Source organism: Dendrobates tinctorius, unplaced genomic scaffold, assembly GCF_039654945.1.
Source record: "Dendrobates tinctorius isolate UK_male_01 unplaced genomic scaffold, ASM3965494v1 ptg000232l, whole genome shotgun sequence".
NCBI lineage: Eukaryota > Metazoa > Chordata > Amphibia > Anura > Dendrobatidae > Dendrobates > Dendrobates tinctorius.
The window spans coordinates 7,597,985-7,622,867 of NW_027361899.1; the positions used below are offsets into that span (position 1 = coordinate 7,597,985).

Genomic DNA, 24,883 nt, shown 5'->3' on the forward strand with positions numbered 1-24,883 from the left:
GTTATATTCTTGTACATAGGGGCAGTATTATAGTAGTTATATTCTTGTACATAGGAGCAGTATTTTAGTAGTTATATTCTTGTACATAGGGGCTGTATTATAGTAGTTATATTCTTGTACATAGGAACAGTATTATAGTAGTTATATTCCTGTACATAGGGGCAGTATTATAGTAGTTATAGTCTTGTACATAGGAGCAGTATTATAGTAGTTATATTCCTGTACATAGGGGGCAGTATTATAGTAGTTATAGTCTTGTACATAGGAGCAGTATTATAGTAGTTATATTCCTGTACATAGGGGGCAGTATTATAGTAGTTATAGTCTTGTACATAGGAGCAGTATTATAGTAGTTATATTCCTGTACATAGGGGCAGTATTATAGTAGTTATATTCCTGTACATAGGGGCAGTATTATAGTAGTTATAGTCTTGTACATAGGAGCAGTATTATAGTAGTTATATTCCTGTACATAGGGGCAGTATTATAGTAGTTATAGTCTTGTACATAGGAGCAGTATTATAGTAGTTATATTCTTGTACATAGGGGGCAGTATTATTGTAGTTATATTCTTGTACATAGGAGCAGTATTATAGTAGTTATATTCTTGTACATAGGAGCAGTATTATAGTAGTTATATTCCTGTACATAGGGGCAGTATTATAGTAGTTATATTCCTGTACATAGGGGCAGTATTATAGTAGTTATAGTCTTGTACATAGGGGGCAGTATTATAGTAGTTATAGTCTTGTACATAGGAGCTGTATTATAGTAGTTATAGTCTTGTACAGAGGAGCAGTAATATAGTAGTTATATTCTTGTACATAGGGGCAGTATTATAGTAGTTATATTCTTGTACATAGGGGGTAGTATTATAGTAGTTATGTTCTTGTACATAGGAGCAGTATTATAGTAGTTATATTCTTGTACATAGGAGCAGTATTATAGTAGTTATATTCTTGTACATAGGGGGCAGTATTATAGTAGTTTTATTCTTGCACATAGGAGCAGTATTATAGTAGTTATATTCTTGTATATAGGAGCAGTATTATAGTAGTTATATTCTTGTACATAGGGGGCAGTATTATAGTAGTTATATTCTTGTACATAGGGGCAGTATTATAGTAGTTATATTCTTGTATATAGGAGCAGTATTATAGCAGTTATATTCTTGTACATAGGAGCAGTATTATAGTAGTTATATTCTTGTATATAGGAGCAGTATTATAGTAGTTATATTCTTGTACTTGGGGCAGTATTATAGTAGTTATATTCTTGTATATAGGAGCAGTATTATAGTAGTTATATTCTTGTATATAGGACAGTATTATAGTAGTTATATTCTTGTACATAGGGGGGCAGTATTATAGTAGTTATATTCTTGTACATAGGGGCAGTATTATAGTAGTTATATTCTTGTATATAGGAGCAGTATTATAGTAGTTATATTCTTGTACATAGGATCAGTATTATAGTAGTTATATTCTTGTACATAGGGGCAGTATTATAGTAGTTATATTCTTGTATATAGGGGCAGTATTATAGTAGTTATATTCTTGTACATAGGAGCAGTATTATAGTAGTTATATTCTTGTACATAGGAGCAGTATTATAGTAGTTATATTCTTCTACATAGGAGCAGTATTATAGTAGTTAGATTCTTGTACATAGGGGGCAGTATTATAGTAGTTATATTCTTGTACACAGGGGGCACTATTATAGTAGTTATATTCTTGTACATAGGGGGCAGTCTTATAGTAGATATATTCTTGTACATAGGGAGCAGTATTATAGTAGTTATATTCTTGCACATAGGGGCAGTATTATAGTAGTTATATTCTTATAATACTGCTCCTATATACAAGAATATAACTACTATAATATTGCTCCTATATACAGTAGTTATATTCTTGTATATAGGAGCAGTATTATAGTAGTTATATTCTTGTACATAGGAGCAGTATTATAGTAGCTATAGTATTGTACATAGGGGGCAGTATTATAGTAGTTATATTCTTGTACATAGGGGCAGTATTATAGTAGTTATATTCTTGCACATAGGGGCAGTATTATAGTAGTTATATTCTTGCACATAGGGACAGTATTATAGTAGCTATAGTATTGTACATAGGGGCAGTATTATAGTAGTTATATTCTTGCACATAGGGGCAGTATTATAGTAGTTATATTCTTATAATACTGCTCCTATATACAAGAATATAACTACTATAATACTGCTCCTATATACAGTAGTTATATTCTTGTATATAGGAGCAGTATTATAGTAGTTATATTCTTGTACATAGGAGCAGTATTATAGTAGATATATTCTTGTACATAGGAGCAGTATTATAGTAGTTATATTCTTGTATATAGGAGCAGTATTATAGTAGTTATATTCTTGTACATAGGAGCAGTATTATAGTAGATATATTCTTGTACATAGGAGCAGTATTATAGTAGTTATATTCTTGTATATAGGAGCAGTATTATAGTAGTTATATTCTTGTACATAGGAGCAGTATTATAGTAGATATATTCTTGTACATAGGAGCAGTATTATAGTAGTTATATTCTTGTACATAGGGAGCAGTATTATAGTAGTTATATTCTTGTACATAGAATCATAGAATCGTAGAGTTGGAAGGGACCTCCTCGGCCATCTGGTCCAACCCCCTGCTCAAAGCAGGATTCGCTAAATCATCCCAGTCAGATGTCTGTCCAGCCTCTGTTTGAAGACTTCCATTGAAGGTGAACTCACCACTTATCGTGGCAGCCTGTTCCACTCATTGATCACTCTAACTGTCAAAAATTTTTTTCTAATATCTAATCTGTGGGCATAGGGGCAGTATTATAGTAGTTATATTCTTGTACATAGGGTCAGTATTATAGTAGTTATATTCTTGTACATAGGGGCAGTATTATAGTAGTTATATTCTTGTACATAGGGGGCAGTATTATAGTAGTTATATTCTTGTACATAGGAGCAGTATTATAGTAGTTATTTTCTTGTACATAGGGGCAGTATTGTTTTATTTATTGTAAAGGATTGAAAGTTTTTTGGAGGTCTTTTTCACATTCTTTAATGCCATGTAGCTATAAATTTCAGTTATCACTTTCTGGGAATATTTTTCTTTTTCTTCCATATTTGAGATCATGTGTTACGGTTTTGGTAGTGTACTTGTGATATTGTCTTTCTTTTTACTCATGTACATTTGTTTTTCTCTTGTTTAGGACAGAATAATTGGAACAGTCTGGAATGATATTGATGACATTCGAGCCTTTAAAACTTTGGATCTGGAAGACTTTGAAAGAATGTTCTCAGCTTATCAGAGGCACCAAGTAGGTCACATGATTCATGCGGGAGTGGGACAGAAAACGATGTTTTCCCTTTAAAGAGGATTTTTCACCACTTTGACCACTTTAGACTGTCATGAAATAGCGGCTGCAGAGCTGACTGAAATGTAGCTGTTATTCTGTAATTTCTACTCTCAGTTGTGGAGATATTTGCTTGTAAAGTTTACCAGACATTCTTCTCCGGGGCGTGTACTTCTTCCCCTGAATGAGGTTGACCAATCATAAGCAATCGCCAACATACAAGGGAAGAACGAGCACACCTCAACTATGACTAAGAACAGATTTCTCATTGTGAGACCTGTAACAGCAGACAGTCTGCTCTCCTGCCTGATGTCTCTGCAGAGCTGTGTGTGATTATAAAGTGGTGGGAACAAAGCAGAGATGGATGTGATTACAAACACCTTCACTCTCACATCAGTCAGTGTGGGGGGAGGTTGGTGCTTCAGAGCTAAGAATATTTTTATCATAGAGCTGCAGCTAAAATGTGTGTTTGTAATGAGATAAAGCTCATCTTAGCTGTTCTCTTTACTGTTTCCCCCCACACTGACTTCTGTGAGATGAAAGTTGAAGAAGTGATAGTATTGACCATCATTTCTGCTCTTCGCGCTTGTAATCACACACAGCTGTGCAGTGAGATCTGTGAGGAGAGCAGACTGTCTGTCATTATATGTCTCACACTGAGAAACCTGTTCTAAGCTATTGTGGGCGGTGTTCTTTTTTTTCTTGCATGTTGCTTTTTACTTTTGATTGGTCAACTTCATGCAGGGGGAGAAGTGCACACCCCAGAGACAAATGTTTGGTAATGTGCTTGTTGGGCTTATAATAATTAATAACCTAAACATTTCTAGCTATGAAGAGGAGAAATAAAAATAAAAGCTACATTTTACTCAGCTGTGCATCCACTATTCCATGATGTGACCAGTTTGCTATGATCAAACTGGTGAACGCACTGAACGGTCCTTTATAAAGGGAACCTGTTATGTTCCCAAATGCTATTAACCTAGATATGGGGTTAATCTGCAGATTAATAGTATTCCAATGCTGTGGACCTGACTGAAAGCCCAGATAAGTGGAGCAAATTAACTTTATTCCTCCATGGAGCCTCCAGCTATCAGTCATAGAGGTGACCGGAGCAACTACAGTCATTGCTTGGTACATAGCGAGTGATGGCTGTAAGCACAACCCAGCTCTGTGATTGAGAGCTTTGTGTGCAGCACAAATATGCAGAGCGAGCTGTCAGAGTGCTGCAAAGTTACATCTTTATATTTGTTGATTTATCAACTAAAATGATGCCTGTAGCTGTAGCTACGCTTTACTGTCACACAGAGGAAAACCTGCGGAAGAACATTTTTAGGAATGTGATTGTTGCTTCGTGATGAGACCTAGAACCTTCCCGCTTGTATTCCATTTCCCTAGTCCATCTTTCTAGAATTAATCCTTGTTACTATAAAAATAATACTGGTAATTGACCTTGGCCTAAAATTGGCTGCTCCAAACTGAGAAGCTGAGTTTTACCTTTTCCCTCCTGTCTTCTGCTCTCTTTCTCAGAATAATATTCGGGCATGATACTTTCATTTCCCTAAAAATGGCTCCAGATTGCTTTGCTTTTATTCCTTAAAAATTGCATAATCCTTGAAAGTAATGGTCTGAATGTATAAATGAGTACATTCACAAAACACTACAGTACAATGTATCACAGGACAGTACAGTGTATCACAGGACAGTACAATGTATCACAGGACAGTACAGTGTATCACAGGACAGTACAGTGTATCACAGGACAGTACATTGTATCACAGGACAGTACAGTGTATCAGAGGACAGTACAGTGTATCACAGGACAGTACGATGTATCAGAGGACAGTACAGTGTATCAGAGGACAGTACAATGTATCACAGGACAGTACAGTGTATCACAGGACAGTACAATGTATCACAGGACAGTACAGTGTATCACAGGACAGTACGATGTATCAGAGGACAGTACAATGTATCAGAGGACAGTACAGTGTATCACAGGACAGTACAGTGTATCAGAGGACAGTACAGTGTATCAGAGGACAGTACAATGTATCATAGGACAGTACAGTGTATCAGAGGACAGTACGATGTATCACAGGACAGTACAGTGTATCACAGGACAGTACAGTGTATCACAGGACAGTACAGTGTATCACAGGACAGTACGATGTATCACAGGACAGTACAATGTATCACAGGATAGTACAGTGTATCGCAGACAGTACAGTGTATCACAGGACAGTACGATGTATCACAGGACAGTACAGTGTATCACAGGACAGTACAGTGTATCACAGGACAGTACAATATATCACAGGACAGTACAGTGTATCACAGGAAAGTACAATGTATCAAAGGACAGTACAGTGTATCACAGGACAGTACGATGTATCACAGGACAGTACAGTGTATCACAGGACAGTACAGTGTATCACAGGACAGTACAATGTATCACAGGAAAGTACAATGTATCACAGGACAGTACAGTGTATCACAGGACAGTACAATATATCACAGGACAGTACAGTGTATCACAGGAAAGTACAATGTATCAAAGGACAGTACAGTGTATCACAGAACAGTACAATGTATCACAGGACAGTACAATGTAACAGAGGACAGTACAGTGTAACAAAGGACAGTACGGTGTAACAGAGGACAGTACGTTGTATTACAGGACAGTACAGTGTATCACAGGACAGTACAATGTATCACACGACAGTACAGTGTATCACAGGACAGTACAATGTATCACAGGACATTACGGTCTATCACAGGACAGTACAATGTATCACAGAGACAGTACAATGTATCACAGGACAGTACGGTGTATCACAGGACAGTACAATGTATCACAGGACAGTACAGTGTATCACAGGACAGTACAATGTATCACAGGACAGTACAATGTATCACAGGACATTACGGTCTATCACAGGACAGAACGATGTATCACAGGACAGTACAGTGTATCACAGGACAGTACAGTGTATCACAGGACAGTACAGTGTATCAAAGGACAGTACAGTGTATCACAGGACAGTACAGTGTAACAAAGGACAGTACGGTGTAACACAGGACAGTACGTTGTATTACAGGACAGTACGGTGTATCACAGGACAGTACAATGTATCACAGGACATTACGGTCTATCACAGGACAGTACAATGTATCACAGAGACAGTACAATGTATCACAGGACAGTACGGTGTATCATAGGACAGTACAATGTATCACAGGACAGTACAGTGTATCACAGGACAGTACAGTGTATCACAGGACAGTACAATGTATCACAGGACAGTACAGTGTATCACAGGAAAGTACAATGTATCAAAGGACAGTACAGTGTATCACAGGACAGTACAATGTATCACAGGACAGTACAGTGTAACAGAGGACAGTACAGTGTAACAGAGGACAGTACAGTGTATCACAGGACAGTACAGTGTATCGCAGACAGTACAGTGTATCGCAGACAGTACAGTGTATCGCAGGACAGTACGATGTATCACAGGACAGTACAATGTATCACAGGACAGTACAATGTATCATAGGACAGTACAGTGTATCACAGGACAGTACAATGTATCACAGGACATTACGGTCTATCACAGGACAGTACAATGTATCACAGAGACAGTACAATGTATCACAGGACAGTACAGTGTATCACAGGACAGTACAATGTATCACAGGACAGTACAGTGTATCACAGGACAGTACAATGTATCACAGGACATTACGGTCTATCACAGGACAGTACGATGTATCACAGAGACAGTACAATGTATCACAGGACAGTACAGTGTATCACAGGACAGTACAATGTATCACAGGACAGTACAGTGTATCACAGGAAAGTACAATGTATCACAGGACAGTATAGTGTATCACAGGACAGTACAGTGTATCACAGGACAGTACAGTGTATCACAAGACAGTACAGTGTATCACAGGACAGTACAATGTATCACAGGACAGTACAGTGTATCACAGGAAAGTACAATGTATCACAGGAAAGTACAGTGTATCACAGACAGTACAGTGTATCACAGACAGTACAGTGTATCACAGGACAGTATGATGTATCACAGGACAGTACAGTGTATCACAGGACAGTACAGTGTATCACAGGACAGTACAATGTATCACAGGACAGTACAGTGTATCACAGGACAGTACAGTGTATCACAGGACAGTACGGTGTATCACAGGACAGTACAATGTATCACAGGACAGTACAGTGTATCACAGGACAGGACAATGTATCACAGGACAGTACAGTGTATCACAGGAAAGTACAGTGTATCACAGGACAGTACAGTGTATCACAGGACAGTACAATGTATCACAGGACAGTACAATGTATCACAGGACAGTACAGTGTATCACAGGACAGTACAATGTATCACAGGACAGTACAGTGTAACAGAGGACAGTACAGTGTAACAGAGGACAGTACAGTGTAACAGAGGACAGTACAGTGTAACAAAGGACAGTACAGTGTAACAGGACAGTACGATGTATCACAGGACAGTACGATGTATCACAGGACAGTACAATGTATCACAGGATAGTACAGTGTATCGCAGACAGTACAGTGTATCACAGGACAGTACAGTGTATCACAGGAAAGTACAGTGTATCACAGGACAGTACAATGTAACAGACGACAGTACAGTGTAACAAAGGACAGTACGGTGTAACAGAGGACAGTACGTTGTATCACAGGACAGTACGTTGTATCACAGGACAGTACAATGTATCACAGGACAGTACAATGTATCACAGGACAGTACAATGTATCACAGGACAGTACGGTGTATCACAGGACAGTACAATGTATCACAGGACAGTACAATGTATCACAGGACAGTACAGTGTATCACAGGAAAGTACAATGTATCAAAGGACAGTACAATGTATCACAGGACAGTACAGTGTATCACAGAACAGTACAATGTATCACAGGACAGTACAGTGTAACAGAGGACAGTACAGTGTAACAGAGGACAGTACAGTGTAACAGAGGACAGTACAGTGTATCACAGAATGGCATAATTTGTAAATATGTCATGTTTACAAACATTGTGTGCAGATTTTGTGTAGGATCTCAGCGATCTCCCGGGATTGGGGAACTGCTGCTGCTTTTTGTATAATAGTGGTACCCTGTATTTCTAACCTGTGACGTCTCCTTCTCTCTTACCTGTGCTGGGCTGTCTAGGACCTGCTAACTAACACTTCTCTGAAACAGGTGAGTGGCGCCTCTGGATTTGCTTTTCTATGCAGTCTCCTGTCATTAGTTATGATATTACATCTGGTCCTGGGAAAGCTCAGTTTCTTCCAGTATGGCTGCTTTCTTAGCTCCCTTTGCTTTTCCTTGATGTCGAGTATGGGGGCAGATCACGTACTGTGAACTATTTGCTGTTTTTTCCTGCTTTTCTCTGCACAGTAGCATTTGGCTTCTCAGTTATGAGCGATGTCCCTGCACTGTGGATGGCCGGATGCTGCTGTACAGGGAAAGATGGAAGAAGCTGCAGCCCCCAATTCTTAGGATTTGTCACAGTTCCAGAAGTCTGGTCCTAATAATATGCCATCACTTTCTTAATTAGGTGTACACCTTTAAATGTTTTTATTTCTTAACTAGAATAAATGCAGCTGTGTCCGGTCCTGCAGCTCAGCTACATTCCCTTGTGTAGGACTGTCAGGATGTGGGACCACAACCTCCATAAGGACAAACTCCTCCACAGACATATTTATAGAAATCCTGACGGAGCCCTTCAATTGCTGATGTGCCAGCCCAGTGTGAAGAATAGATGGGAGGAAGAGGTTATACAAAGCGATAAAGACGTTATATAGTATATACCCAGCGCAGATCCATGTTGATTAATACATGGTAACCCACCCATTGGCTGTCTGAACCGTTTTACCCCTGATAGATTTACAACTGCTGATCCCGCCTGACAGCGAGAGGGTAAAAAGAGGCAGCGATCAGATCATAAATCATCACTTATATTTCTTACACCTGTTTCTAGTTTTTACATTTTTCCATGTTTCTCGTGACAGAAAGAAGTAGATTCTATGGAGGATCTGTACCTGTCTACCCGCAAAGTGAAGGAGTTGTCAGTGATCGACGGGCGCAGGGCTCAGAACTGTGTCATCCTGCTCTCGAAGTAAGTTGCGATCCCTGCCCTCATCACGTGATCCCTGCCCTCATCACGTGATCCCTGCCCTCATCACGTGATCCCTGCCCTCATCACACGCTCCATGTCTTCATCTCTCAGTCTCTGCTCCATCACATGATCTTTGCCGTATCCCAAGAGCCCTGCCCTCATCACACAATCCTTCCCCCAATCACATAATCGCTGCCTCAATCACACAATCCCTGCCCCAATTCATGATTCCTGCTCCATTAACACAATCCCTGCCCTCATCACATTATCTCTGCTCCATCACATGATATATTCCCCTTTACATATCTCTGCCCCATCACTTGATCCCTGCCCTCATCACACAATACCTGTCTTCGTCATACGATCCCTGCCTCCATCACACGATCCCTGCCTCCATCACACGATCCCTGCCTCATCACACGATCCCTGCCTCATCACACGATCCCTGCCTCCATCACACGATCCCTGCCTCCATCACACGATCCCTGCCTCCATCACACGATCCCTGCCTCCATCACACGATCCCTGCCTCCATCTCACGATCCCTGCCTCCATCACACGATCCCTGCCTCCATCACGCGATCCCTGCCTTCATCACGCGATCCCTGCCCTCATCATTCAATCCTTGCCCTTCATATGTATGATCTCTTCCCTCATCATACGATTCCTGGCCACATCGAATACAACTCGGTAACTGCAGCAATGTATCGTCCTTTATTTCAACATAACCCGAATGTAGAAAGGTATTCAAGACCTGAGGCGATGCTACGTCCAAGTGAGGCCTTCCAATGTCCCAGCCCCGGGATTGGTGTTCATTCCAGTGGTAAAATGGCTAATTAGTTGGTATCGTATTGGGGAATTCTGATGTTATGGTGGGATGTTGTATTCATTATCCTACGTGGCAAGCGGATACAGGGAGCACCTCCGGATCTGGAAGACCCAGCAGGTCATTGACTGCTATGGGCTCGTTGTAATGCTTCATTCCCCCTCTGCAGGTGCTGTAGGGAAACTGATTACTTGCTGATGAGTTCTCCCACAGACGGCAGCTGATCGCTGTCTGCCCCACTGCTCATAGTGTTCTTGACCTCACTATAGAGTCCATGGTGGTACCCAGTTGCTTTTGGCGGTCCGTAGTGATATATTCGTGCCTTTCATGGCCGGATGTCTGATCGCAGCAGCAGATTTACTCCTGTTTTCTTTTTGCCAATCTCTGTTAATCTGTGTGTGAAATATCAGTGAGGACGGAGAGAAATCACTTTCAGATGCCGCAATCAGCTGCTCCAGAGAGAAATGGCCGGACATAATAATGAACAGCAGCGGGGGCTCCTGGATACAGCAGATTCCCAAGGAACACTTAAAGGAGTTAAGGAAAGTGAACCCCACACACTCTTATATGCCAAAGATACCAAATTACGCAGGTACTTACCCTCCCGATCCAGTGCCGACTCCCTGCCACTGCATGGGTCTCCATATTTTGGCAGCAATAGTGACATCACATTGGGGGTGCATCACTGCTGCAGCCAATCACTGAGCTCAGGAATATTTGCTTTCTACCTCAACCATGCTGCTGAGCTCAGTGATTGGCTGCAGTGGTGATGTCAGCAGTCAAGGTGACATCACCACTGCAGCCAAAACATAGATACCGAGCAGCAGCGGCAAATGAGCGTTGGACCAGGGGAGGGTGAGTACTTGCTCTGTTTCATTTTAAGTAATATAACAGTGTTTGGGGTCCACTTTTTTTAAAGTGAAAGACCCCTTGAAATTAAAGACTTTAGTGGTTGCTTTGCTTTAATCTTTATTCTTTCTTTATATTACCAGCGAGGGATGTGTTACATTATAATTAATATCTGCAAAAGTGTCTCCTTCAAGTAACAATAAAGTCCCCCCCAAAAACTAATAATGTCAATGGAGTTCCCACATTCTATCTAGTAATGTCCCCTGAGTGCCCCCTGTAAAACTAATAATTTCATAAGTGCCCCCTGCTGAACTAATATTGTCCCCTGTAAAACTAATAATGTCCCCTGAGTGCCCCCCATTTAAAACTAATACTGTCCCCTGAGTGCCCCCCATTTAAAACTAATAATGTCCCCTAAGTGCCTCCATTCAAAGCTAATAATGTCCCTTGAGTGCCCCCATTCAAAATTAATAATGTCCCCTGAGTGCCCCCATTCAAAACTAATAATGTCCCTTGAGTGCCCCCATTCAAAACTAATAATGTCCCTTGAGTGCCCCCATTCAAAATTAATAATGTCCCCTGAGTGCCCCCATTCAAAACTAATAATGTCTCCTGAGTGCCCCCATTCAAAACTAATAATGTCCCATGACTGCACCCATTCAAAACTAATAATGTCCCCTGAGTGCCCCCATTCAAAACTAATAATATCCCCTGAGTGCCCCCCATTCAAAACTAATAATGTCCCTTGAGTGCCCCATTCAAAACTAATAATGTCTCCTGAGTGCCCCCATTCAAAACTAACAATGTCTCCTGAGTGCCCCCATTCAAAATTAATAAAGTCCCCTGAGTGCTTCCATTCAAAGCTAATAATGTCCCTTGAGTGCCCCCATTCAAAACTAATAATGTCCCCTGAGTGCCCCCATTGAAAACTAATAATGTCCCCTGAGTGCCCCCATTCAAAACTAATAATGTCTCCTGACTGCACCCATTCAAAACTAATAATGTCCCCTGAGTGCCCCCCATTCAAAACTAATAATGTCCCTTGAGTGCCCCCATTCAAAACTAATAATGTCTCCTGAGTGCCCCCATTCAAAACTAATAATGTCCCCTGAGTGCCCCCATTCAAAACTAATAATGTCTCCTGAGTGCCCCCATTCAAAACTAATAATGTCCCCTGAGTGCCCCCATTCAAAACTAATAATGTCTCCTGAGTGCCCCCATTCAAAACTAATAATGTCTCCTGAGTGCCCCCATTCAAAACTAATAATGTCCCTTGAGTGCCCCCATTCAAAACTAATAATGTCTCCTGAGTGCCCCCATTCAAAACTAATAATGTCTCCTGAGTGCCCCCATTCAAAACTAAAAATGTCCCCTGAGTGCCCCCATTCCAAACTATTAATGTCCCCTGAGTGCCCCATTCAAAACTAATAATGTCCCCTGAGTGCCCCCATTCAAAACTAATAATGTCCCCTGAGTGCCCCCATTCAAAACTAATAATGTCCCCTGAGTGCCCCCATTCAAAACTAATAATGTCTCCTGAGTGCCCCCATTCAAAACTAATAATGTCCCTTGAGTGCCCCATTCAAAACTAATAATGTCCCATGACTGCACCCATTCAAAACTAATAATGTCCCCTGAGTGCCCCCATTCAAAACTAATAATATCCCCTGAGTGCCCCCCATTCAAAACTAATAATGTCCCTTGAGTGCCCCATTCAAAACTAATAATGTCTCCTGAGTGCCCCCATTCAAAACTAACAATGTCTCCTGAGTGCCCCCATTCAAAATTAATAAAGTCCCCTGAGTGCTTCCATTCAAAGCTAATAATGTCCCTTGAGTGCCCCCATTCAAAACTAATAATGTCCCCTGAGTGCCCCCATTGAAAACTAATAATGTCCCCTGAGTGCCCCCATTCAAAACTAATAATGTCTCCTGACTGCACCCATTCAAAACTAATAATGTCCCCTGAGTGCCCCCCATTCAAAACTAATAATGTCCCTTGAGTGCCCCCATTCAAAACTAATAATGTCTCCTGAGTGCCCCCATTCAAAACTAATAATGTCCCCTGAGTGCCCCCATTCAAAACTAATAATGTCTCCTGAGTGCCCCCATTCAAAACTAATAATGTCCCCTGAGTGCCCCCATTCAAAACTAATAATGTCTCCTGAGTGCCCCCATTCAAAACTAATAATGTCTCCTGAGTGCCCCCATTCAAAACTAATAATGTCCCTTGAGTGCCCCCATTCAAAACTAATAATGTCTCCTGAGTGCCCCCATTCAAAACTAATAATGTCTCCTGAGTGCCCCCATTCAAAACTAAAAATGTCCCCTGAGTGCCCCCATTCCAAACTATTAATGTCCCCTGAGTGCCCCATTCAAAACTAATAATGTCCCCTGAGTGCCCCCATTCAAAACTAATAATGTCCCCTGAGTGCCCCCATTCAAAACTAATAATGTCCCCTGAGTGCCCCCATTCAAAACTAATAATGTCTCCTGAGTGCCCCCATTCAAAACTAATAATGTCCCTTGAGTGCCCCATTCAAAACTAATAATGTCCCCTGAGTGCCCCCATTCAAAACTAATAATGTCCCCTGAGTGCCCCCATTCAAAACTAATAATGTCCCCTGAGTGCCCCCATTCAAAACTAATAATGTCCCCTGAGTGCCCCCATTCAAAACTAATTAATGTCTCCTGAGTGCCCCCATTCAAAACTAATAATGTCTCCTGAGTGCCCCCATTTAAAAGTAATCCTGTTCCCCAATTGCCCTAAAGCTAATGTCCCTTGAGTGCTCCCTGTAAAACTAATAATTTCATGAGTGCCCCTTGTATAATTCAGAATGTCCCCTGAGTGCCCCCTGTAAAACTAATAATGTCCCCTGAGTGCCCCCCGTCCACTGAATTCCCGTGTAAACCTGCTGCTGTGTCATGAGAGTTGGGACTTGTGCAATAAATAAAGCCGCACTCAGCTGCTCCCCGACTTGTGTAAATCTCTGTCCAACAGGAGGCGCCATACACTGATGTAAGTGCCGCTCGCGTTTCCCAGGCTGTACCTCTGCGGCTCCATGAGTATGAGATGCTGAATGTGGCGCATCTTGCTCCGTGGCTCATTAGTGCTGCCGTGCAGAGCGCTATGATTGACACATTAGGCGCCATTTTTCTGTTTTTCATCCCGTGACGCGCGTTCTGCTGCTCTCAGTTGTCATTGAAAAAAAGAGAAATGTCTGGAATGTAACGTGACGAAAATATCAGAAAAGCCGCGATCTTCAGATTACAGGGGCGCTGCAGCCCTCTGTGCAGACCCTCCGTCATGTCCTGGTCACTGCTGATCCCGCAGACGCTCGCCAATGGAGGACGCGGGGTCGGACATGCGTCAGCGCCAGCAATATCTGTTGCAATTTTCCTGAAGGCCCCTCGGAGTTTACATTGGCTCCACGCGAAGATCACGATCCGGGGCGACACGAAATATTCTCTGCTCGTTACTTTCATCGTCCGTTCTGGAATCTGAGACGAGAAGCGAAGAACACGGAATATTTATCTAATTAATCATTTATCACCGCGTCACAGAATCTGCGGAATGGAGAACATTCCTGCCGAAATACGCGGGGAGGGCGAGCGCCCGGGGTGGAGGAGTCACAGGAATAACGAGGGCCATAAGAATATAGCATGTGTCTGGTGTAACATAAGCATTTATATAGGTAATGGACACGATGGTATAACCTGGGCATCTCCTGTATATAATTATGTATGTACAGCCGGTATAACCTGGGCATCTCCTGGATATAATTATATATGTACAGCCGGTATAACCTGGGCCTCTCCTGTACATATTTATATATGTAAAGCCGGTATAACCTGGGCATCTCCTGGATATAATTATATATGTACAGCTGGTATAACCTGGGCATCTCCTGTATATAATTATATATGTACAGCCGGTATAATCCGGGCATCTCCTGCATATAATTATATATGTACAGATGGTATAACCTGGGCATCTCCTGTATATAATTATATATGTACAGCCGGTATAACCTGGGCATCTCCTGTATATAATTATATATGTACAGCCGGTATAATCCGGGCATCTCCTGCATATAATTATATATGTACAGCCGGTATAATCCGGGCATCTCCTGCATATAATTATATATGTACAGCCGGTATAATCCGGGCATCTCCTGGATATAATTATATATGTACAGCCGGTATAACCTGGGGATCTCCTGTATATAATTATATATGTACAGCCGGTATAACCTGGGCATCTCCTGTATATAATTATATATGTACAGCCGGTATAATCCGGGCATCTCCTGCATATAATTATATATGTACAGATGGTGTAACCTGGGCATCTCCTGTATATAATTATATATGTACAGCCGGTATAACCCGGGCATCTCCTGTATATAATTATATATGTACAGGCGGTATAACCTGGGCATCTCCTGCATATAATTATATATGTACAGCTGGTATAACCTGGGCATCTCCTGCATATAATTATATATGTACAGCTGGTATAACCTGGGCATCTCCTGTATATAATTATATATGTACAGCCGGTATAATCCGGGCATCTCCTGCATATAATTATATATGTACAGATGGTGTAACCTGGGCATCTCCTGTATATAATTATATATGTACAGCTGGTATAACCTGGGCCTCTCCTGTATATAATTATATATGTACAGCTGGTATAACCTGGGCATCTCCTGTATATAATTATATATGTACAGCTGGTATAACCTGGGCATCTCCTGTATATAATTATATATGTACAGCTGGTATAACCTGGGCATCTCCTGCATATAATTATATATGTACAGCCGGTATAATCCGGGCATCTCCTGCATATAATTATATATGTACAGCTGGTATAACCTGGGCATCTCCTGTATATAATTATATATGTACAGCCGGTATAATCTGGGCATCTCCTGCATATAATTATATATGTACAGATGGTGTAACCTGGGCATCTCCTGTATATAATTATATATGTACAGCTGGTATAACCTGGGCCTCTCCTGTATATAATTATATATGTACAGCTGGTATAACCTGGGCCTCTCCTGTATATAATTATATATGTACAGCCGGTATAATCCGGGCATCTCCTGCATATAATTATATATGTACAGATGGTATAACCTGGGCATCTCCTGTATATAATTATATATGTACAGCTGGTATAACCCGGGCATCTCCTGTATATAATTATATATGTACAGCTGGTATAACCTGGGCCTCTCCTGTATTTATTTATATATGTACAGCCGGTATAACCTGGGCATCTCCTGGATATAATTATATATGTACAGCTGGTATAACCTGGGCGTCTCCTGTATATAATTATATATGTACAGCCGGTATAACCTGGGCCTCTCCTGTATATATTTATATATGTACAGCCGGTATAACCTGGGCATCTCCTGGATATAATTATATATGTACAGCTGGTATAACCTGGGCATCTCCTGTGTATGATTATATATGTACAGCTGGTATAAGCTGAGCATCTCCTGTATATAATTATATATGTACAGCCGGTATAACCTGGGCGTCTCCTGTATATATTTATATATGTACAGCTGGTATAACCTGGGCATCTCCTGTATATGATTATATATGTACAGCTGGTATAACCTGGGCATCTCCTGTATATGATTATATATGTACAGCTGGTATAACCTGGGCATCTCCTGTATATAATTATATATGTACAGCTGGTATAACCTGGGCATCTCCTGTATATAATTATATATGTACAGCTGGTATAACCTGGGCATCTCCTGTACATAATTATATACGTACAGCTGGTATAACCTGGGCACCTCCTGTATATATTTATATACGTACAGCCGGTATAACCTGGGCATCTCCTGTATATAATTATATACGTACAGCCGGTATAACCTGGGCATCTCCTGTATATAATTATATATGTACAGCTGGTATAACCTGGGCCTCTCCTGTATATATTTATATATGTACAGCTGGTATAACCTGGGCCTCTCCTGGATATAATTATATATGTACAGCCGGTATAACCTGGGCATCTCCTGTGTATGATTATATATGTACAGCTGGTATAAGCTGAGCATCTCCTGTATATAATTATATATGTACAGCCGGTATAACCTGGGCGTCTCCTGTATATATTTATATATGTACAGCCGGTATAACCTGGGCATCTCCTGTATATGATTATATATGTACAGCTGGTATAAGCTGGGCATCTCCTGTATATAATTCTATATGTACAGCTGGTATAACCTGGGCATCTCCTGTATATAATTCTATATGTACAGCTGGTATAACCTGGGCATCTCCTGTATATAATTATATATGTACAGCTGGTATAACCTGGGCATCTCCTGTATATAATTATATATGTACAGCTGGTATAACCTGGGCATCTCCTGTACATAATTATATACGTACAGCTGGTATAACCTGGGCACCTCCTGTATATATTTATATACGTACAGCCGGTATAACCTGGGCATCTCCTGTATATAATTATATATGTACAGCCGGTATAACCTGGGCATCTCCTGTATATAATTATATATGTACAGCTGGTATAACCTGGGCATCTCCTGTACATAATTATATACGTACAGCTGGTATAACCTGGGCACCTCCTGTATATATTTATATATGTACAGCCGGTATAACCTGGGGATCTCCTGTATATAATTATATATGTACAGCCGGTATAACCTGGGCATCTCCTGTACATAATTATATACGTACAGCTGGTATAACCTGGGCACCTCCTGTATATATTTATATATGTACAGCCGGTATAACCTGGGGATCTCCTGTATATAATTATATATATACAGCTGGTATAACCTGGGCATCTCCTGTATATAATTATATATGTACAGCTGGTATAACCTGGGCATCTCCTGTATATAATTATATGTGTACTGCTGGTATAATATGAGCATCTCCTGTATATAATTATATGTGTACTGCTGGTATAATATGAGCTTGTATGTTGCTCATTTTGTAGTTTGAATTATCTGAGACATTTCCTTTTTGTTTTTTTCTTTCCTTCTAGACTGAAGTTGTCCAATGAGGAGATAAAGAAAGCGATAATGGAAATGGATGAACAGGAAGATCTCCCGAAAGATATGCTGGAGCAGGTAGGACGCTGCGGAGGAGCAGGCGTGTTCCTTTTACTTTTCTGCTCTTTATGCCTCTGGACGTATTGGACACATTTGGGGATTTTCTCTCTGACTGCAAATTCCTCCATAAAGATCAGCTTCTTACAGAACGCCTGTGGTGTCGGCCATGGACAGAGACTGGGTCAGCTCCCAGAGATGGCCTCTCGTGTCTATGGTTGTAGGGAGACAAATGCAGGACAACACGGGCGCCGCTTACAGGAACTTCTCCCAAAATGAGAATATCATCAAAAAGTGAATTTATTTCAGTTCTTCAATACAAACAGTGACTCTCCTCTATTCTATAGCGTCATTACACCCAGAGTGATCTATGTCACGGGTTTATTTCTGGTAATGTCGATGATTATGGCTTACAGCCAATGAAAACCCAAAGGTGCCCGCTGTGAGACTGTGCCGTCTGCTGCTCAGAATAGCGCCCTCTGGTGCTTAGGTAATAGCGTATTTAAAGGGACCTGTCCTGCTGATAAGAATAGGGAAAATTGTGTAACGGAGTTTGCTTCCTTTTTTCCTTTTATTGTCAGCTGCATAAAAAAAGCAAACAAACAATTTATATTTCCTCCCTGAAATGTCTGTAGCTCTGGAGGCTGAGCCTCGCTGGTCCCCTGGAGGTCCGCACGGGGGGGGGGGGGGGGGGGGGGCTCATTAACTCGAGATGTTGTTCTTTGTAGACTTTCTTTGTGGTTTTGAACTATTCAGACAGCTTTATGATTTCTCGGCCAGCGGCCATCCTGCACTAATGAGGCCTGAGTGAGAGGAGCAGTCTGCAGTCTGGCAGCTTCTGGTTTGGCAGCGCCGGACAGACACTTTCCTGTATCATTTTCAATAGCTGCATTAACAATAGAATACAATACAGATATTGGTGCTAAAGCTGCAGATAAATCATGGCGCTGTGTATCAACTCTCCTATGAAAATGTACAAGAGAAGACGAGCGGCTGAGAAGTTAGAATACAGAATGTAGAGGCAGAGTCTGTGCGTGAGGTTTGCGGATTCTCCTACCTATGGAAACGGTGCTAGCAATGTGTAGATTGTACCAGTCAGGGGCGCCACCACAGAGTGGAGGTGTAGGGTCCTAGGATGGCCCAACGACCCTGCGCAGGGGTCCGCTCCCCACCGGCGCCTGATACATTGTAACCTCTGGTGTGCAGAGCTCTCACTTCTCTTCTTTGATTTGTTACTTTGTTGCCCTCTGACATCTGATATTTTTTCATGTTTTTCTGATCTGTAAATTCTTGGAGAATATTTTGTGCTACACAAATAAAGATTAATGATAATGGCAGCCAAGAATAGGGAAGAGCATCCCAGAGCCAAGCCGCCTGCTCAACCTAAAGAGAACCTTCTCCAGAAGTGATCTTTCTATCATCTCACATGGAGCAAGCGCCACATATAGGAAAAATATCCCCAGGACCGAGCGGTCCTGCTCCTGAAATAGGACTTCTTGGAGACATGTCACCCTGCTCCTGAAAAGAGATGGCCCTCCCAAAAGAGTGTATCACCTGCTCCAACAAAGGGGAACCTTCCCGAGAACTGAGGTTTTTGGAAGTAGGACACTAGGATGACAAGCTCCTATCCATGGGTCTCTCTAACGCTGTCACTGTGCTCCAAAAGAAACAATAACTATCCCTAGGACAGTGGATTACCTCTAGGCCCTGAAATAGCCCTTCTTCTAGGAACCCATCTCCTTGTCCCAGAAACAGAACAATCCAAAAGAACATGCCATCTGCTCCTGGAAAAAAATGATCATCCATATTAACCTGTGACCCTGCTCCAAACAAGCATTACTGCATCCACATTATTGCAACGCAGCTTTTTCTACCTTCTTCCCAAAAGTATACCACCTTGTACATGAGAAGGAATGACCATCAATAGGACTATGTCACCCTTCTCTTATAAACAGAGGAGCAAACATAGGAGCATGTCTCCCTACTACTGAAAAGGGAGGACTCCTACTAGAGTCCTGTCACCCTACTCCTGACAAGGGAGGACTCCCACTAGAATCATGTCGTCCTACTACTGAAAAGGGAGGACTCCCACTAGAAGCATGTCACCCTACTACTGAAAAGGGAGGACTCCCACTAGAATCATGTCACCCTACTACTGAAAAGGGAGGACTCCCACTAGAATCATGTCACCCTACTCCTGAAAAGGGAGGACTCCCACTAGAATCATGTCGTCCTACTACTGAAAAGGGAGGACTCCCACTAGAAGCATGTCACCCTACTACTGAAAAGGGAGGACTCCCACTAGAATCATGTCACCCTACTCCTGAAAAGGGAGGACTCCCACTAGAATCATGTCGTCCTACTACTGAAAAGGGAGGACTCCCACTAGAATCATGTCGTCCTACTACTGAAAAGGGAGGACTCCCACTAGAAGCATGTCTCCCTACTACTGAAAAGGGAGTAATTCCCGCTAGAAGCATGTCACCCTACTCCTGAAAAGGGAGCACTCCCACTAGAAGCATGTCACCCTACTCCTGAAAAGGGAGGACTCCCACTAGAAGCATATCACCCTACTCCTGAAAAAGGAGGACTTCCACTAGAAGCATGTCACCATACTACTGAAAAGGGAGGACTTCAGCTAGAAGCATGTCACCCTACTCCTGAAAAGGGAGGACTCCCACTAGAAGCATATCACCCTACTCCTGAAAAAGGAGGACTTCCACTAGAAGCATGTCACCCTACTACTGAAAAGGGAGGACTTCAGCTAGAAGCATATCACCCTACTCCTGAAAAAGGAGGACTTCCACTAGAAGCATGTCACCCTACTACTGAAAAGGGAGGACTCCCACTAGAAGCATGTCACCCTACTACTGAAAAGGGAGGACTCCCACTAGAGTCATGTCACCCTACTCCTTAAAAGGGAGGACTCCCACTAGAGTCATGTCACCCTACTACTGAAAAGGGAGGACTCCCACTAGAGTCATGTCACCCTACTCCTTAAAAGGGAGGACTCCAACTAGAGTCATGTCACCCTACTGCTGAAAAGGGTGGACTCCCACTAGAAGCATGTCACCCTACTCCTGAAAAGGGAGGACTCTCGCTAGAAGCATGTCACCCTACTCCTGAAAAGGGAGGACTCTCGCTAGAAGCATGTCACCCTACTACTGAAAAGGGAGGTCTTCAGCTAGAAGCATGTCACCCTACTCCTGAAAAGGGAGGACTCCCACTAGAATCATGTCGTCCTACTACTGAAAAGGGAGGACTCCCACTAGAAGCATGTCTCCCTACTACTGAAAAGGGAGGACTCCCACTAGAGTCATGTCACCCTACTGCTGAAAAGGGAGGACTCCCACTAGAAGCATGTCACCCTACTCCTGAAAAGGGAGGACTCACATATCACCCTACTCCTGAAAAGGGAGGACTCCCACTAGAGTCATGTCACCCTACTCCTGAAACGGGAGGACTCCCACTAGAAGCATGTCACCCTACTCCTGAAAAGGGAGTACTCTCACTAGAAACATGTCACCCTACTCCTGAAAAGGGAGGACTCCCACTAGAAGCATGTCACCCTACTCCTGAAAAGGGAGGACTCTCGCTAGAAACATGTCACCCTACTCCTGAAAAGGGAGGACTCTCGCTAGAAGCATGTCACCCTACTCCTGAAAAGGGAGGACTCCCGCTAGAAGCATGTCACCCTAGTCCTGAAAAGGGAGGACTCTCGCTAGAAGCATGTCACCCTAGTCCTGAAAAGGGAGGACTCTCGCTAGAAGCATGTCACCCTAGTCCTGAAAAGGGAGGACTCTCGCTAGAAGCATGTCACCCTACTCCTGAAAAGGGAGGACTCTCGCTAGAAGCATGTCACCCTACTCCTGAAAAGGGAGGACTCTCGCTAGAAGCATGTCACCCTACTCCTGAAAAGGGAGGACTCTCGCTAGAAGCATGTCACCCTACTCCTGAAAAGGGAGGACTCTCGCTAGAAGCATGTCACCCTACTCCTGAAAAGGGAGGACTCTCGCTAGAAGCATGTCACCCTACTCCTGAAAAGGGAGGACTCTCGCTAGAAGCATGTCACCCTACTCCTGAAAAGGGAGGACTCTCGCTAGAAGCATGTCACCCTACTCCTGAAAAGGGAGGACTCCCGCTAGAAGCATGTCACCCTACTCCTGAAAAGGGAGGACTCCCGCTAGAAGCATGTCACCCTACTACTGAAAAGGGAGGACTCCCGCTAGAAGCATGTCACCCTACTCCTGAAAAGGGAGGACTCCCACTAGTCATGTCACCCTACTCCTGAAAAGGGAGGACCGTGTATGTTGGCATGCCATATTGTTCCTACAAAGTTCGGACCATCTCTGTGACTTGGACACTTTGCTCTCTTGTCTTCAGCTGTCCCTTTATCTGGATCCTTTATACAGATACTGTGGGGTATTTTGGGGTCTTGAGCTGAACATTGCTGGTTTTGTCTTTGAATACCCCCTCCAGTGTAAATTCCAGCACTGCTGGGTCTGTGTGGATGATTTGTAGGATATATTGGTGCTATAGAGGATCATTCATTACCACGGACCCCCGGTTATAGACGCGTCTTCTGTGAGATCATCTCAGTCTGGCGTCTGTATAACCAGCTCATTATCTGTGATCATTTGTGGGGGCTCCGAGGTCATGGGGGGCAGACGAGCACCAGAGGCCATCACAATTGAATGAAATACTTCTATAATTAAGAAATCCAGTGAGTGCCCCGGGCCCCGGCTGACACGTGGCATCTGTGTCTGGGGTCCTGGCTCTTCTTGTCCCTTTAGTCCTTTGAGGCTACTGCAGAACAATGTCTCTACTTTAGCATTGTATGTAGGTATATTTTATACCCAGCATCAATAAGGGGCTCATGCTACGGAGAAGACAATGAATCAGGGCTCCTACCGCTGGTGAGATGACGTCTACTGGCAATATGGACCTGAGTGTGGCCAGAAACCATGATCACCCGCGGGGAGGAAAGGAAGAAGGGGATCTAACACTGCAAGTGAGCGAATGTCCCCACACCCCAGATCAGACCCTCAAAGCGAACACTGACCCTGGATCAGACCCCTAACCCATTCCCCCTATATACACTGTGTTCCAAATTATTAAGCAAATGATATTTTTCTTTGATTTTCCTAATTGGTCAGTACAAATGACAGTCAGTCTAATAAAAGTCATCACCCGTTAGAGTATACATCAAATTTTATTGAAGAGACCTCTCAATGATAACAGTATAATCTCCAAAATGAATAAAAACTCAAATTGCACTGTTCCAAATTATTAGGCACAGTAGAATTTCTAAACATTTGATCTGTTTTAAAGAACTGAAAATGTTCATTTGTGGAATTTGCAGCATTAGGAGGTCACATTCACTGAACAAAAAAGCTATTTAACTCCAAAACATCCTAACAGGCCAAGTTACATGCTATCATAGGAACCCTTCTTTGATTTCACCTTCACAATTCTTGCATCCATTGAGCTTGGGAGTTTTTGGAGAGTTTCTGCTTGTATTTCTTTGCATGAAGTCAGAATAGCCTCCCAGAGCTGCTGTTTTGATGTGAGCTGCCTCCCACCATCATAGATCTTTTGCTTGATGATACTCCAAAGGTTCTCTATAGGGTTGAGGTCAGGGGAGGATGGTGGCCACACCATGAGTTTATCTCCTTTTATGCCTATAGCAGTCAATGACTCAGAGGTATTCTTTGCAGCATGAGATGGTGCAGTGTCATGCATGAAGATGATTTTGTTCCTGAAGGCACATTTCTGCTTTTTGTACCAAGAAAGAAATTTGTCAGTCAGAAACTCGATATACTTTGCAGAGGTCATTTTCACACCTTCAGGAACCTTAATGGGCCCTACCAGCTGTTTCCCCATGATTCCGGCCCAAAACATGACTCCACCTCCTCCTTGCTGACATCGCAGCCTTGTTGGGACATAGTGGCCATCCACCAACCATCCACTACTCCATCCATCTGGACCATCCAGGGTTGCTCGATACTCATCAGTAAACAAGACTGTATGAAAATTAGTCTTCATGTATGTCTGGGCCCACTGCTACCATTTCTGCTTGTGAACACTGTTTAGGAGTGGCCGAATAGTAGATTTATGCACCACAGCAAGCCTTTGAAGGATCCTACACCTTGAGGCTCGCGGGACTCCAGAGGCACCAGCAGCTTTAAATATCTGTTTGCTGGTTTGTAATGGCTTTTTAGCAGCTGCTCTCTTAATCCGATGAACTTGCCTGGCAGAAACCTTCCTCATTCTGCCTTTATCAGCACAAACATGTCTGTGCTCAGAATCAACCACAAATCTCTTAACAGTACGATGGTCACGTTTAAGTTTTTGGGAAATATCTAATGTTTTCATCTCTTGACCAAAGCATTGCACTATTTAATGCTTTTCAGCAGCAGAGAGATCCTTTTTCTTTCCTAAATTCCTTGAAACCTGTGCCCTGCTTAATAATGTGGAACATCATTCTTAAGTAGTTTTCCTTTAATTGAGCTC

The 24,883-nt window shown here is 42.4% G+C and overlaps 1 protein-coding gene across 4 annotated transcripts in view; it reads left to right on the top strand.

The window, feature by feature from the left end:
- DAAM2 (dishevelled associated activator of morphogenesis 2) overlaps window positions 1-24,883 on the top strand; it is a 216,448-nt gene that overhangs the window by 170,028 nt on the left and 21,537 nt on the right. For 3 of the 4 annotated variants that reach the window (XR_012222650.1, XM_073556296.1, XM_073556294.1), the window contains exons 15-18: window positions 3,235-3,342; window positions 8,606-8,635; window positions 9,448-9,554; window positions 18,307-18,391. Coding sequence is in view for 3 of the 4 variants with exons in the window: in XM_073556296.1 (XP_073412397.1) it covers window positions 3,235-3,342; window positions 8,606-8,635; window positions 9,448-9,554; window positions 18,307-18,391 (330 nt within the window). In the remaining variant the exon portion in view is untranslated. The remainder of the gene's footprint in view (window positions 1-3,234; window positions 3,343-8,605; window positions 8,636-9,447; window positions 9,555-18,306; window positions 18,392-24,883) is intronic. The other variant, XM_073556295.1, reaches the window with a different exon arrangement.